The sequence below is a fragment of the Medicago truncatula genome, chromosome 6, assembly GCF_003473485.1.
Source record: "Medicago truncatula cultivar Jemalong A17 chromosome 6, MtrunA17r5.0-ANR, whole genome shotgun sequence".
NCBI classification, from domain to species: Eukaryota; Viridiplantae; Streptophyta; class Magnoliopsida; order Fabales; family Fabaceae; genus Medicago; species Medicago truncatula.
In genome coordinates this window covers 10,820,539-10,838,043 of record NC_053047.1, presented here as the reverse complement: position 1 = coordinate 10,838,043, position 17,505 = coordinate 10,820,539, and the positions used below count along the sequence as shown (strand labels likewise).

The window sequence follows — 17,505 nt, the reverse complement described above, 5'->3', positions numbered from 1 at the left end:
TTTATCAATATTTGACAATATAATAAGTTCTTATTAATTTTGTATTTTAAATTGTAGCAGGTTATAACCTGCAGCTGTAGGTAAAAATGAAACTTTTCTATGGTGGGAAAATCTTTCCCTTACCCATCATAAATGCCACCTCTTCCCCTTTTGTTGATATTTGGTGATGTTGAAGAATATTATAATTTAAAGCATAAAGCATGATATTTGATTGGCAGCATTACTTCGTTCGTTGGTGTAAGTTTTAGAGGTCAATAGTTTATGTTAAACTTATCGTATGTATTATGATTTTTAATATTAAATAAAATATGACATTATTTATCATAATTGTTATAAGATTAATAAAGTCTCTATAATATATAGTTGATGTGATGGAATATTAAGTGTGACTTAATCATGAGATTACATTAATATAAAGATGTTTCTGTAGTCGAGCTTTAATATAAATTGAGATAATAATAAAGCGTAGAGACTATTATATATGTAGAGTGATGACCACATCTCATGGTCATGAATGTGAGATATTAAGTCTATACATAGATATAAATATTATAGGTAATATTTATACTGGATCGACCCACCGTGAAAATACTACATAGTATGTTATGAAGTGTCATAAGATATTCTCACAATGATAATGGTGTATACCACTCTTAGACTTGAAACCACTATGATCCCTAGATGTGGACTCGTGTGCTTTATTGTCATTCAAACATTGTCCGTAACAGGATAACCATTAAGTTGGTTAATTGACACTTGACGAATCATGTTGAGGGACATAAGTGTCTTAGATGAGATATGTCCCTCCTTCATAACAGAAGATATATCTTTAGGCCTATTGATGAAATATGATTGTAAAATTGCATGGCTATGCTAAATTAAGTCATTATGAGATATTGAGATTATTCATTATTCAGTATATTTGGGATCAAGAAATATAAATATTGATCTATACAAGGGTGACAAAATCTATGCATTGTGTTCAATATAGATATGATGACAAAAGAATTGTACACATGAACATTATCATGGAAAAGGTTTCGTCAGATCACTTGGCATTCTTGTCACTTGGATAGCAGTGATTTGTTGCTAGATACCGTTCACTGTTTATAATATTAAATATAATATTTAATATTATTGTCAACGATACAAGAACCTATAGGGTCATGCACAATAGAACGGTCAAAAGGAAGAAATATAAGTAAGACTTATAAGATGGGTGCCTTTAGCAAATAACACTAATCAGTTAGCAATGGGCTTACTGAAGCCCGGTAGTGATTACTTGGCTTGCAAGCACACAAGTAGTTCTAAAATAGAACTCTTGTGTTGAAGTCAAAGTTACACGTTTTTGGAGAAACCCTAAAGTTGAAACCCTAATTCTCGATGAACCTCCGATCGCTTGCTAGCACCATGAACTAGAGGAGAACCATTCGTGTGGACGAGTAGAGGCTTTGCTACGTTGCTCAGCTGTAATCGAAACTGTTTTCTGCACTTCAAGAGGTAACATTTCTATCACTGTTCATGTCGAATTCGTAATGATCCAAGGAAAGAAAATCGAAAATTTTAATTCCGCAGTTTTATGTCATCTCGATTTCCCTTCACTATTAATCTCTTAATTTAATTTTAAATAATGATTTAATTCTTTATATTTTTTGTTATGTCATTATGGTTATTTATCCAGGTTTCAATCTTCAAATTTGTAGTATTCTTTCCTTATAAGCTCTCGATCTTAAATATATTGTAGGTCTCAAAAGAAATTTATGATATAATTTATATGTTATTTCCCTCATTCCATTATACTATAGGACATTCTAATAAAAATCACCTTATTAAGAAAAGTTCCGAGATTTTTTTCCTTGTGTGGGAAGAAAATCTTCTAACAAATTTATTGGAAGACTTGGAGGGGCATGTGTGGTCTCAAGGGGGGGATAGGTGGAGTTGGAGATTAGAAGGTAATGGGGGCTTTTCGGTGAAGTCAATGTATTTGAAGTTAGAATTATTGATGTTAGAGGCTAACGGGTGCCCGGAGGAGGAGAGGAGGGTGCTTAAGCAAATTTGGAAGTCCGGGGCTCCTTCAAAGGTGGTGGCTTTCTTGTGGAATCATCCATTCATCTTTCCCTTCATTGTAATTTGGCGAAGGATATTTGGTCGCGGTTGATGAGGTGGACAAATCGATGGTGTTTAATTCCTCCGAATTTGTTTATTCTTTGGGAGTGTTGGAACTTGGGAGGTTACCATAAGAAGATTCGGAAAGGGTGGAGATTGATTTGGCAAGCGGCTATATGGGTTATGTGGAAAGCTCAGAATGATCGTGTCTTCAACGAGTGTGGTAAAGGAGTGGATGATCTAGTTGAAGAGATTCAAGTTCTCTTGTGAAGGTGGCTTTTGGGTAGAACGGATTTCTCGGCTTGTATGTTGTACGAATGGCAGTGGTATCCGGAGGAGTGTTTGAGAAGGTAATGGGGCGGGGGAGGGTTCTTTTCGGCATTTGGGGTTTTTGTTGGGTGCCTCGTGCCTGTGCTGCAGCGTTTCTGGCAGGGACCTTCAGCATCTGCGTTTTCCTGCTGCTGAAAGGAGCGGTTGCTGTTGCAGGTGGCAGCAGCCTGTGCAGGTTTTTCTGCTGTCTTTTGTTATGTTTTGGGTGCTGTTCTGTGGGTTTTCCTGCTGCTGTGTGATTCCGTTTGGTGGGGGCAGGGCTATGGGACTGAATTCCGATGCCTGGAATTGGATTTCAGCATCATAGCTATTGCTGTCATAGGCTTGGCTGTTGTTGCTTTGTGGAGTTTTTTTGGATGTTATGGCTATATGCGGCATCCTTGTATTTTTTTTTTTTCACCGCCTCTTTGCGTCTTGCAAAGAGTTTCGGTTTCAATAATATTTACCGTTATCAAAACACAAAAGTTGGAGTAATAAGTTTATCACAAATTTGAGAGGTTGATGGATCAACTAGTTTAAACTGAGGGATAATTAGTTAGAGGTCCCAAATTCAAACCTAGACAAAACAATTGTTCACTTATTGAACCTAAATATTTTTAGCGAAATCATATAATTGTTGATCTGGTCTACATTAAAAATAATTATGACACATTTCATACTTGAATTATTTAAAAAATCATGACACATTTCATACTTAAAATTAGTGAATACTCATCTCAATTTTTCAAGTTGATCAAAAAAATCTCAATTTTCAAGTATAAAATAGGCTAAATTACATCTGAGGTCCTTTAAGTTTGACGTTTGTAACAGATTGGTCCTTTAGGTTATTTTGGTAACACATAAGTCCTTTAAGTTTGAGATTTGTAACAGATTGGTCTTTTAAGTTATTTTTGCCACACATAAGTCCTTTAAGTTTGTAAAACTTTTCAATTTAATCCTTATGTTAACCAAAAGAATGATGTTGTAGAAGGACCAATCTATTACAAATATCAAACTTAAAGGACTTAAGTGTGACCAAAATAACTTAAAGAACCAATCTGTTACAAATATCAAACTTAAAGGACTTATGTGTGACCAAAATAATTTAAAGGACTAATTTGTTACAAACCTCAAACTTAAAGGACCCCTAGTGTAATTTAACCTAAAATTAATTTCTCATGTTTAGTATCTGCATAAAGTTTGCCCAATTTTATTCAATTTTGCTTTAATAGGGACTAAATTAAGGAATTAAGAACACTAAGTTTTAAAATGGGCACTGAGATTGGACAATTTTTGCCCCAAAGTTTTCAAGAGGCCTATGTTTTGAGGCTAAATTTTGATGATGTGACAAATGTGATTTATGTAGTAGTTGAGTTGATGTGGCACAATTTATGTAGATTCTCACCTAACAACTCATTTCTACATTATCAAAATACTTCATCCAGACACATTTATAAGAAAAAAACAATTTTATCTAAAAAGTTGATTTTTGCTTATAAATGTGACGGGATGAAATATATATTACTCGATAGTCGATATCACAAATTGAACTAAATTTTATGCAAGACAGTATCTAGGTGGATTATCTGGTTACTATTTATTTCTGTCATCAACTCAATAAGCTCAAAAAAAAATTTCTTACAAGAACTTGTAATTTGTTTATTTTTGAAGTAATTTTGATCCTTCATAGGAGAATAAGCGAACTGCATTCTGGTAACTTAATTCAGCTAGTTCCTCTTTTGTAATCTCTAGCATAGATGCAACATAATCAAGTACCTGTATGTAACATGAAATCAAAAATGTAAATTTACCAGAATGGTTTCTTTTTCTTCAACTGATATAAAAAATGTTCCTAAGTTGTTTATTTAAACAATGTTTTGAAAATCGGACCGAGACCAAACCAGTGAGTCTTCCATCTCATGATTCAATCGGGACATCAATACAGTCCCGATTGGGGTCGAACCAACTAGTAAACTGGCCGGTTCTCGGTTCAACTCGTTGAACTAGCCAATTCACTCTTGATTTTAAAACATTGATTCTAAGGCTTTGCCAAACTAAGAGGTTTTCAATTCTATAGTTAAAACGATAATATATCTCCAAGTTAATGATATACGAAGGGCAAAGTGACAATGAAGGAAAATACTTGAGCTACTTACGTTATGAATGTTAGCCGGATGATTGAGTGTATCCTTGGGCAACATCGAAGCATCTGTTAAGACTTGGGACGGATTTGCAGCAGAAGAATCAGAGGTTGAGGATGAAGTTGATGTTTGTCCATGAACCTCATTGTCAAGAGAAGTATCTCCTTCAACAAAGAAAAGAGAATCTATGTTCGACTTTGGTAGTGCATCGGGTGCATCTGTCTCCAACAACATCCTATCAGAAGAGACCTAAATAGAATAAAATATAAGAATGTCACTGTTTTGACATTTATAGTATAAGATAAGATAACATTGAGCATCAATCATAGAATAGAAGTGATAAAAATCACCATCTTCAGCATTTTCTTCGCCTTATTAGCTTTTAGTGACATAAGAAACCCAGAGAAGGAAAAATAAGCACCAAGCTTTGAAAACTCAGGAACCATCTCAGCTGAACCTAGGTAAGAATGAAGGACAACACCAGCAGGAAAAGGTCCCACAGACCTGGAACATTTAGAATTTTTTAAGGTTGCTACATAATAATCGCCGATAATATCACTAAAACACTTTGCATTGCATTCCATTAGAGAATGAGAATCTAAGTATTTATCAATTACCATTATAACAATAAGAATTAAAAAAACATATGGGCGCAGAAAAATTGTAAGGTCCAGGGATGTTTATAGGTTTAAACGGAATGCTTTCTTCCTTATTACCTCACAGTTGCGGGTTATATGTCTACATTATGGTAACAATCCACACAACGCATAGACTTCTAAATGGAAAAGCATATCTTACTTTTTGATTAGACTTGAAAGTTGCTATATACTCGCAGTATAAGATATAAACGAGGGTTTCGAGGAAATTATTGTGTATGTTGGATGGTTTTGGACAAGACTCGTTCTTTGTAGAAGTTTCTCAACTCTGGATCAGCATCCTTAATTTAGTTTCTGTAAGACTTTGTTTGAGAATTAGGAGAGGAATGCAGGGAGGGAAAGGAAGGGGGATCCCAAACTGTATTCGGGAGAGATTTGTTGGAGGGAATATAGGAGAGGAATGCAGGGAGGAAAAGGAACATTCTTTGGTGTGAACTGTTCAAGTTTTTGTGGATACAAAAGTGCAAGTGAGGATGTGCACAACTTCCTTCGGGGGTTTTAAACTATGCCATCACTCATAGAAATCCAACATTTCCATCTTATGCTGCCATTGATACAACTCCGAGTGTTGAATCTCTTGATTTTCGGTAATAATCACTGAATAATCATTTTCCTTTTTGTTTATCCCTGAGTTAACTGTTTGAAGTTTTCATGTTCTCTTGAATTAAAATGAATTGTTCCTTTTAATCATTGGTGCATTTGTTTAGGCCCTATTTGAATAAACAACTTAATTAAACACTTCTAGCATAAAGATAAAATAAATTCAAATTGTTTGTATATAAGCTATAAGTTGTTACTATAAGATATCATGGGGAGAAGCTGAAAACAACTTATGAACCTGTCGTCATAAACTGTTTTCACAAGCTCTCCCAAACAGTCTCACAAGTGCTTATGTTAGTAGATTTAGAATTAATGTTCCGCCTATCTTAGATCCTTTGTATAGAAGTAGAATAGATTTAATGCACCTTAGCACAGAGAATAAACACTAATTACTCCTTTTGTAAATTGAATAATGCAGAAAACTATAAAGAGAGATGTTAGTGGAGAAAAGGAAAAAGCTACGTTGGACAGACACCTTGCGCATCTCATTCCTTTGACTTAATATTGCAGAACTTTGAGAAGAATATACTCATCCATAAAGAGACAGCTGTACATCATAAGAGGATTACAAACATCGTATGTTCAAATAGCGGTCTTATTTATTTATTTGTTTATTTATTGCGTCACTTTACCAAAGGAACGGGTTTGATTGAATTGAACGACAAAAAGGGAACATTGAAAAGAATGTTCGCATCCAAGAAATGGAATTCCAGTCAGTTTGCATAGACTAAATGACTGATAACAGGGATGCAGATGTAGATAATTTGGAAATTCCTAATTTAGGTTATGAAATTGAAGTTTGAGATGCCAAAAAAAATTGAGATGGAAAATAACATGAAGGATGAATATTATGAACATTGCTTGAATGATTTTCTAGATCTCTAGATTTGGACTATTTTCTTTTAGGTTTTGGTTCTCTGTATTATCAAAAACTGAGGTGACTTATGAATTGTATAAGATCTTATGAATTTTCAATTTAAGTTTTATTAGGTCATTTATGTGATTTACGTTATTTTATGCATTTTGTTTTCTATGCAAGTATACAAGTATAAATAATTAAATATAAATTTTGCATTTTGGCGGATCTTATGGTTCGTGGTATGAACCCACATACCCTCCTCTCCTTTCTGTTCCAACATGAAGTGAGAATCACAACAAAAAATACGTCCTCGCATCATTATTCTCAAGTAATCTTTTAAAGTAAGAATCGCAACAAAAAAGAGAAGAATAGATATGCATACTTCATTAACTCAAGAAGGTCACCATAAGCACGAACACAATGTACAGATGCTGGTTTGTTTAACTCTTTAGCAAGTTCAAGCTGCTTCCTTAATACTTCAACCTGCATAGAGATGATGTCTTAATGCATTAGCCAACCAACAATTCAGATAACATTCTTCAGCAAGAAAGGACCGTCTTTTGTCATTGATACATGATTATTCATTAGTCAATATGTTTCACATTAAAGTTGCAGCTTTGAAATTTGGTAAACCATAAAGTTAATAAGACTTTCACACAAAACCAACAGGTTCGAAATTTCCAGGCTTTTTAACTATTACTGCTACCAATTCAGTTTTGAAATTTTGATATTTGGCGAATTCAGGGTCATTAACTTCAAAGACCATAAAGTTAATAAGACTTCTCAATTCAAATTACTTAAGCAAAAACAGTGCCTAACTTCATATACATTCAGCATTTCTGTTTCTCCTACATGAACAATCACTCTTAAAAGCACACCAAAATCATCTTAGACTTGCGTAATAATTTTTCAAAAGAAAACCATTGGTTTGTAGTATAATGCCGTGAACAGTTTCTACTTGTTGTGATTTTAGCTTACTATACTGTATAATAACTGATTATGTTATCTGTTATAACAGAATGTTTAGCTCCAACTGAATTGCCCGCAATTTCTCACGAACTCTTTAGAAATATTAAGATTACTACTGTAGTATGCATATATAAACAATAGCGAGAGAAAAGTGCATCTAATTATTGCTTCAAATGAAGCGATTAGAGTTTCAAAATCATCAACAAAAAATACATTGTAAAGCCAAAGAATGGGGAGCTATTAGCTTATACCTGCTGAGAAAAATCAATCTTCTTTCCTTGGGATCCTTTGTCCAATCCAATCTGTGGAAGAAAAGATAAACTCAATCACATCAATTGTTAAGCTCACGATATTCAATAGAGTCCTACACACTAAAAATCGTAGAAAAATCAGTGAATTTGATACATAGAAAATCAGTTCTGTGTACTATTTGTACTGTTCACTAGTCGCAATTCGACACATAGATTGTGTATTCAATAGTAAAAAATCAGAATTATTTTAAAATTGAAATTTAACCGAAAAGTTTAATACACCTGACATGTTATAATTGGTAAAAATTACAAACATACTTATAGAACATTATCAATACTTGTTCATAGAAAAATAAAATACCTCTCCAACTGCAGCAGAGGGTGTAGAGTCAAAATACTCCTTCAGCGTCTTCAACCAATTGGGGCTCCTCTCTGCAACATACCTGAAAATTATACACAAGATATAAACTTACATAGCACTGACAAGTTAGATTGATGGCGTGTCTAACATGTGTCAGTCTCCGAAATCAACACATCTGTTTACATTCAATCCCTTTCGGTGTTTACAATATCAATATCATGAGTTGCGTATGTGCGTAATAGGATATAAATTACAGAGAAATGTTATTTGAACATCAATTTGAGACAACAAAATTTTGAATGGCTAATGCAGTTCACACACGTGCTTAATGCAGTTCAATAAATGACAAACTGTATTTTAAAATGGGATAGCTAACTAACCAACAATTCAACTTAATTAACCACAAATGTAAACATTAATAATTACGATTTCATTATATATGGATAAACAATCATCTTTGTCCCTGAATGTTAAGACACTTTCATTATAATCTCTGGATGTATCAAAATTTCAATATCCTCCAGTATCATTTTTTGTGTTAAACCTCCGGTTCTCAGGGGAACCATCTTGACACTACAGTCGGAAAGGTAATTACAGTTTGGTCAAGAATTGTTCTACCTAAATCTAACTTGAGTTTTTTCAAACAGTTTGTCTTTTGGTGGAGCTTATTAACCTCTTGAACTTTATCCCTTGGTTATCCACAAATATCTCTTTAGTTAATCATTTTTGTCTTTAAATATATTTTTTGCTAGTCAATTTAATCCCTATAACTACAAACCAAAGAGACACGGACTATGACGTGTTTGCAATTTTAATACATTTGGAGACTATAATGACAGTGTGTTCCACATTTGAGACAAGATACTTGTTTTCCCATTACTGGGTCTTAAAGATGACAGTTACTTCGACAATCAGTGGGCACGGACTAATACTCAAATGTTGTATATACGAATTATACTACGATCAGTGGTGACCATGTGCACGGATTAATAATCAAATGTATATTAGCAGCGTGTATGAGTTATAAAAAATATATGGTTGCAGTTTCGGTATATGCAGAGACCAATGATACAACAAATTATACTTCTACAATCAGTGTGACCTTGAGCATGGATTAATACTCAAATGTATATACGAATTATACTTCTACAACCAGAGTGATGACCCTGAGCACAGATCAATACTCAAATATATGTATATATAAATTATACTTGGGTTAATATATGTTTACCCCATGTAATATTAGCTGTTTCTAGTTTACCCTTGTCAAAAATTTTGTTTAAGTTACTGTAGCCTTGTAATTTGAGCGAATTTCGATTTCCCCCGCCATATACAGATTATGTACCGTTAAAATTCATGAAGGTCCAAAACCAAGAATCTTCAAATTTCAGGGTTGAAATCTAAACAATTGTTTTTTACGTAAACGAGAAACGACCCAGAAGCCGCTAATACTACAGGGTAAACATATATTAACCCATTATACTTCTACAATGAGTGGTGACCCTGAGCACGGATTAATAATTATATTAGACGGCGTGTGTGACTTATAAAAAAATATGGGGTAATAGTCACTTTAGTCCCAGAATATGTGATCAGTAATCACAATAGTCACTCAAATGTATCAAAATTTCAAAATAGCCTATGTGCACTCTGTTGGTCAAAATAGTCTCTACCGCTAAAACAATCTCTCTATACTTGCAATAACTAAATATGACAATATTACAATATTAATGAAATATATTAACATCAGTACTATTTTGATTAACGAAGTGCACAATGAAGGACTATTTTGAAATTTCGATACTACTTGTTACACATACGAAAATGATTATTATCTTAAAAAAAATATAGAACATGGAGTTAAATTAAGCAAAAAAAGAGAATAAGAAAATTGTGAATGGAATGAAAAACAAACGAACCAGGGATGGAGACCAAAGGAAGGAAGAACAGAAGGGTAAGTAACCGACAACTGCTTAACAGAAAACCAATCTTGTTCAGAAACTCCGTTAACAGCAAAGTGTAAGACACCACTGTCTTGTGCTGTTTTTATCAGTTCTGGTGTTTTGTTTATGATTCTTGGGTCTTGTAGATGACAGTGTGCATCAAACAGTTTCATCATCGTTCAGATTAATTAATCTCCCAATTCATAAGCTTATGGCTTCAATTCATCCTATCCTATGTAAAAAAACAAAGATTTTTGTACCATAAAACATATAAGTTTTTTCCAAAATTTTTTTTTGGAAAAAAATATTTTTTTTTTTTCCAGATTTAAACCTTATAATTTAAAAATTCCTTTTTCGTCCACATCAAATTTCAAAATTAAAAGTATTTTAGATGAAAAAGAGTAATATTGAATAATTAAAATAAATTATTTTAAGGAGAAAAATTATCGGTTAGGAGAGAGATAGAGACAAAGACACCAAAGCTAAAGGCACCGAAGTGCTACCCTAATTTTTGTTATAAGAGACAAATCAGTTATTCTCTCTAAGTAAATACTTTTTGTTTTAAGGAACTCTAAGTAAATACTTGTAAATGAAAACACAAATTACTAAAGTAAATACTTTTTTTCAAAGATTTTTTTTTTTTAAATTACGGACTATATAACATGTTTTTTTTAAAATAATTCAAGTGCGATTGAAGTATTATATTATCGTTTATCGTATTAATATGTTAACTTTTTAAAAGATATTTCATATTATCCGTAATTTAAAAATGAAAGTGAATCATCCCCTCCCTTCCCTCATAAACCCTCCATTCAAATACATCGTAAGAGAAAGGAAACACATTCAAAATAGTTTCATGAGTGTTTTAAGGACACTCTTTAAAATTTCTAATAAGAAAATTATTTTTTACTAATAAAGTCAAAAACTTCAATTACAAATGCATTGATTACATAAATTCTAACAAAACTTTACTAATAATGCCCTAAGGACATTTGTTAGCATTTCTCTTCAAAATATTGTTCTAAATTATATGTTAATATAACAATTTAATATAAGATATATTTACTAAGTGTTGGTATGGCTCACTTGTTCGTAAAATTCGCCAGAGCCATGTAAAGGTTGACGTTTTAGACTCACTTGTTTGTAGAATTCGCCGAGCCTTGTAATGGTGGCGGTTTCACACTCGCTGCAATGGTTAGTATCATCAACCGATATGGTGGGTTTTTTCGCCATAATCCACTATGAAGGCGCCACGAAACGGCCAATATGGCAGGATTTTGGCTCTCCGCCATGGACAACATTGCTGACACAACATGACACCAACACAGTAATTAGATTCAATCACTTCTCTTTTCTTAAATTACTGTCAATATTTACATGTTAATGTTGTGCCTATATCTGTGTCGATATGATATTGGCACTGGTGACAAATGTTCATCCACTTCCTCCTCTATTATGCGCAAGGAAAAAGTTCGAAAGCAATATACTCTTAATGATAGCATTATCATCAAGTTCATAACCATTTCATTGAATGTCATTGGTAAGGTAGATGCAAATCTATTAGCTTGAATGGAAACATTTTATGATTGACTTTCCAATAGTCAATGTAGCAATCAACAATTAAGTCTTACTCAATGCATTCTAGCACTTCTTTGAAGTTATTGTGGTTTTAATAATCTTTCTCATCATAAGACTCTTTAATCCTTCTCACAATTTTTTGTTTGTGATCAGTATACATCTGAAGGTCGGTGGAAGTGTGTTCAGTATTTTGGTTCTATACATTGAAAATATCCTGTTTGCAACTAATAATTTTGGTTTATTACATGAGAATAAGAAAATTCCCTTTAACAACTTTTAAAATAAGATATGAACTAGAATAATCCCACATCGACAAAAACAAGTAGTATGATGCAGTTTATATTCACCAAGGTACCGAGACAAGTTGACTTGATCAAAAGTGACAATTATGAATAATTGTTCAATTAATTTGCACTTATTGCTTCAGTTTTTTATTAAATAATTAAATTTTTTTTTTTGTCTCGGTAAGGTACATAGAATTATTAACTATGGAATACTTTTCGTGTATTTTTTTTTTTTTTTGAGGAAAAAAAAACTATACAAAAAATATGTGTAGTTACATGATGAATGCACATATGATTAAGTTGTTTTTTTTTTAAATGTCGTGATAATGTCATTCCTAAAATATGTGTGTATCCATGACATACCGGATGGGAGAAGTCTTGGGGACCAGTGCATGAATCTAATCGGTTGATCGAGTGTTCAACTTTGACCTAGACAATTTATGGTGTTCAAACCCTAACTTGGATGGTCGCCTAGACACTAAGCTCTAACCTAAACAATGGAATAAGTGTTCAACTTTGACCTAGACAAATTTTTTTGTGTGTGTGTGTGTGTATAGATAGATATATACTCACAGGTGTTTTCAATCCCACAAGATGCGAAAGAAAGAAACACCACCACAGTTACAAAAGAACGTCAGATTACCCTATAAAGGGCCAACAAAGAAAAAAGATTACAAAAACACACCCATCGAACATTTTGTACATTTTCTTGGGTCTTGTAGATGATAGTGCATCGAACATTTTCATCATTGATATTAATTAATCTCACAATTCATAAGCTTATGGCTACAATTGATCCTATCGTAAAAAAATAAAGAGTTTTGTACACAAAAACAAAAAAGCATTTTTTTTTCAGATTTCTCTTTTAAAAAAATATTTTTTTTTTTCTTCAGATTTAAACCTTATAATTTAGAAATTTCTTTTTCGTCAACATCAAATTTCAAAATAAAAAGTATTTTCTCTCCCCAAAGTGAATTTTTGTTTACTCTCGACTAGGGCTGGCAATGAACCAAACCAAATCGATTATAGTTCGACATTCGACTCTATATCTAATCCGTTGAACTTGGTTCATGAACCTAACGAGCTGGACTTGAGCTGAAAATTAAGTTCGTTAATTAAATGAGCTGAACTTGAGTTACATATAGTTCGACTCGTTAAGTTCATGAGATGACTCGATTATTGATTATATATATAAATCAATTTGAGTTAATTTTTAAAAAAAATTAATTCAAATGTGGCAAATGTGGCTGAATACAATTTTGTCTTGAAGGGAAGAGCAGTTGGAGTTTAAAAGTAAAAGAATATTATGAATTTTGTTCACAACTAATTGAATTTTGTTGGATTTTTTTGTCTTTGTTACTTGTATCAGATATTTTTCTTCGTATTTATGCAATCTTTAACTTTATATAATTTATGTCTATTATATGCATGTTTGTGGGAACTTTTATTTTAATTCAATATTTAATATATATATATATATATATATATATATATATATATATATATATATAAAATATTAAAGATCTATAAATTAACTTTTTTTTTATAATTTTTTTTGGACGAGTTGAGCAACCGAACTGAACCTAACGAGCCGAACCGAACTGTTCGTGAACTTTAAACGAGCCGAACTCGAGCTGAAAAAATAGTTCGTGTCGAACTCGAGCCGAGTTTCGAGCCGAACCAATTCTTATCGAATCGAGCCGAGCTCAAACAGGTTCGGTTCGACTTGACTCATTTCTAGCCCTACTCTCGACGTATAATTTAACCCTCTAATTTTTGTTATAAGAAACAAAACACAAATTACTAAGATAAAGGAAACATCTTCATAATAGTATCATGAATGTTTTAAGAGCACTATTTAAATATTCCTAATAACAAAATTATTTTTTAAAAAAGTTAAAAACTTCAATTTTCAATGCATTGATTACATAAATTCTAACAAAAATTTACTAATTAAGATTACTAAACAATGCCCTAAGGACACTTGTTAGCATTTCTCTTCAAGATATTGTTCTAAATTATATGTTAATATAACAATTTAATATAAATTAAACTGTTATGAATATTACAAGTGGATGTTCATATAACAATTAAGTTATTGCATCATACCATTAGTTCATGCACGCTATTGTGCTTGTTTCCCAAGTCATTTGTGTTTTTTCCTCAAGTCATTCTATTTCTATATAAATAGAGTTCACATGTAACTTAATTGACAACACAAGAGAATAATATAATCATGGGTCTGTCTAACATGTGCAATATTGCACATGTTAAAGAAACTAAAAGTGTTATGGACCGGTCGAAGACCTAGGGCCCAATTGTTTAGGCCCAATAACAATTCTGGTCCAAATACCGCATTCGGCATTTTACTCGCAACACACTCCTTCCCTGCGAGGGGATGCTCGGAGCAACAAAGACCAGTTCAAACGAATTGTAATGTCTCTTTCCCATGTTCCCCCCAATCTCTCCCCGGCGGTTAAACTTTCCACAATTTCCTAATCGTCAGGCACACGTGTGACTTACAACGGCTCTTAAAACACTCACCTTTATATAAAGGGACTCCTCGCATTTTCCAAGGTAGAATCTCTCTCATCTCTTAACCCCCATTTATGACTTCTACTTACTTGAGTGTCGGAGTGTCTGCAGGTAGACCCCCCGTTCCAGTGCATAAACTAACGCATTTCCACCACCAACAATCACCGCATTAAACAGTGCCGACTGTCACCTTCTGATCAGGTACGATAAAAAAGTAATAATTTTTTATTGGAAATGGACTATAAATATATTCGTAAGGGCTCATGAGGCCTAGGTGCGCCCTTCTAGAGGCGCCGTCTCAACTACCTTCTAGAAGCATCTAGAGCTTAGTAAAAATACTTAAGGCCCAGCTTGCTTGTGGATTAAGTTAGGTAAAAACAAGCCCACAAAGGATTATAAATACCACCCTTGGGATTATTCTCAAGGTATCTCGTAAACAATCCTCAAGACTTTTTTAAACAAAAATTGTCCTTTAAAATCCTAATCCAATACACCCCCTTAGTATCGATCAAAACAAAATTTTCTAACCGAACAATTGAATTCAAGTGGTTAATGAACTTCATTAAGGATGAATCTTTCAGAAGAACTCGAGTTCGATTTATAGGTGGAACAATATTTAACCAAGCTATCCTTACCTCACAGTCAAATTCCGGATAACCATAACCCCTTAAAACAAAAGAAAATTTACTATAAAACTCAATTACTAAACAAATTTTTCCATGATAACTTATTTTCCACTTCTTAGTATCTAGAGTCAAAAACAATCTCCAATAAAAAATGATAATTTATTCTCTAATTATGAAACTTAATTGCCAGCAGCAAAAACTCAGTTATGCCATATTCTAATGAACTTGCACCTCAACATTTTTTTACTCACGTGTCTTTTTGTATGAAAAAAAAAAAAAAACCTTATAGAGAGGAGAGAAAACAACCGATAAAAACATTAATAAATACATTTCACTTATCAATAATATACAAAAAAAATATGGGAGAAATATATAGTATCCTCGATGCTTAACAAAACACGGAAAAATATTTTCACGGGACAAGTTAAATCCCATCTTTGTCATTTTGGAATATTGACATATTTTTAGTTTATCAGTTTATTATTTGTTCAAATATCAGCTGCCGTACTATAAGTTATATGATTATAATAAATTAGCATCTTAAGTTTTTTTTGTTACAAATAAGTCATAAAGTATTTGCATCAAAATTAGAAAAAACACTTAAATAAGTATTTATAGATCATTCGCAAAATAAGTTCTTACATTAACAACATAAATTGAACTCCAACTTTAAGAGTGATTCGATTCCTTTTTAAGGGGGAAAACCAGAAATGACCTATATTACAGGGGGTAAAGACCTATTAACCCATTAAAAAATGTCTTCAATTTTGAATGCAAATAACGCATGTAACAAATAGATAAGAATAATATTAAATATTCAAAAAATGTAACAAACACGATATATATATATATATATATATATATATATATATATATATATATGTCTATTTTTTTCCTTTATTATTTAAAAAGTGTAATAAACTAGATGAGTATATTTATAAGGTTAATAGTGTTTTACCCCTGTAATATATGTCATTTCCGGTTTTTCCCCTGTAAATTGTATTTTTTGAATTTCATCCTTGTAATTTGAAGATTTTTTGGTTTTGGACCTTCGTGGAAAATTTCACTCCCTGTAGTTTGATCAAATTTAGGTTTACAGCAAATTTCGGTTTACCCCCTTGTTAATTTGAGCAAACTTCAGTTTACCCCCTGCCATATCTTCGATTTTGTACAGTCAAAATTCATGAAAGTACAAAACCAAAAATCTTCAAATCACAAGGACAAAATCCAAAAAATATATTTTACAGGGGGTAAAATCGGAAATGACCTATATTACAGGGGTAAAACACTATTAACCCATATTTATACTTACTTTTTCATTATTCCAATTATACCCTTAAACAACTTTTTCTATAATAAAGATGGTTGTTGGTTTCATTAAAAGAAAATTAGATTATATATATATTTTTTTATATTGTTGGTGTTATTAAAATAAATAATCATGATTAGTTTAGTTTGTTATAACTACAACAAACATTTATATTTTTAGTTTTAATCAAAATCAAAATTTCATTTAAAAAACACGGTTAATAATTTTCAAACATTAGCGCAATAAAAAGAGCGAAAAGATAGAAACTCACATTTTGCTAGTATATATAAATGATTGCGGTGTTTTTGCTCAGCTTTGGCATTTGGTTCGGAATTGGTTAAATGTTTATACAACTTTGCCGTCAAACACAGAGGATCATTTCCTTCAGTTTGGTTCGGCTTCAGGTCTTGCAAGATCGCGATGCTCTTTCATGTTTCGTTGCAGGTTGATCTCGATGATGTCTGGACTTGGATTTCGGATCCTATGGAAGGTTATACAGCTAGAGGGGCTTACCGGACTCTAACTGGTGGGGCGCCTCCCATCCATGGGGCTCACTTGTTTTCTGATGACATGTCGTGGAGGAAGGACGTTCCGCTTAAGGTCTTGATTTTTGCTTGGTGGCTCTTTCGAAATAGACTTCCTACTAAGGCTAATTTATTTCGTCGGGGGATAATTCAATATGAGGATCAAATGTGTGTAGGTGGGTGTGGTGTGCAGGAGACTAATGAACATCTATTTTTAAATTGCGGTGTTTTTGCTCAGCTTTGCCATTTGGTTCGGAACTGGTTACATATTTATATAGCTTTTCCGTCAAACACAGAGGATCATTCCTTCAGTTTGGTTCGGCTTCAGGTCTTGCAAGATCGCGATGCTCTTTCATGTTTATGATTTGGTTTGCGACTTTTTGGGTTATCTGGAATGAGAGAAACAACAGAATTTCCCGGGGAAAAGAGAACTCAATTCTTAAGCTTTTAGAAA

General features: G+C 32.7%; 1 protein-coding gene across 1 annotated transcript; it reads right to left on the bottom strand.

Moving 5' to 3' along the window:
* Positions 1-3,809: 3,809 nt before the first annotated feature.
* Positions 3,810-10,445, bottom strand: LOC25495874 (uncharacterized metal-dependent hydrolase YabD). The gene is made up of 7 exons (XM_013596133.3): positions 10,172-10,445; positions 8,253-8,334; positions 7,892-7,942; positions 7,054-7,154; positions 4,907-5,060; positions 4,572-4,805; positions 3,810-4,191 (listed from the first exon to the last, which is right to left on the bottom strand). The coding sequence occupies exons 1-7, from the start codon at positions 10,369-10,371 to the stop codon at positions 4,075-4,077; spliced, it is 939 nt and encodes a 312-aa protein (XP_013451587.1). The 5' UTR covers positions 10,372-10,445; the 3' UTR covers positions 3,810-4,074.
* Positions 10,446-17,505: the final 7,060 nt, after the last annotated feature.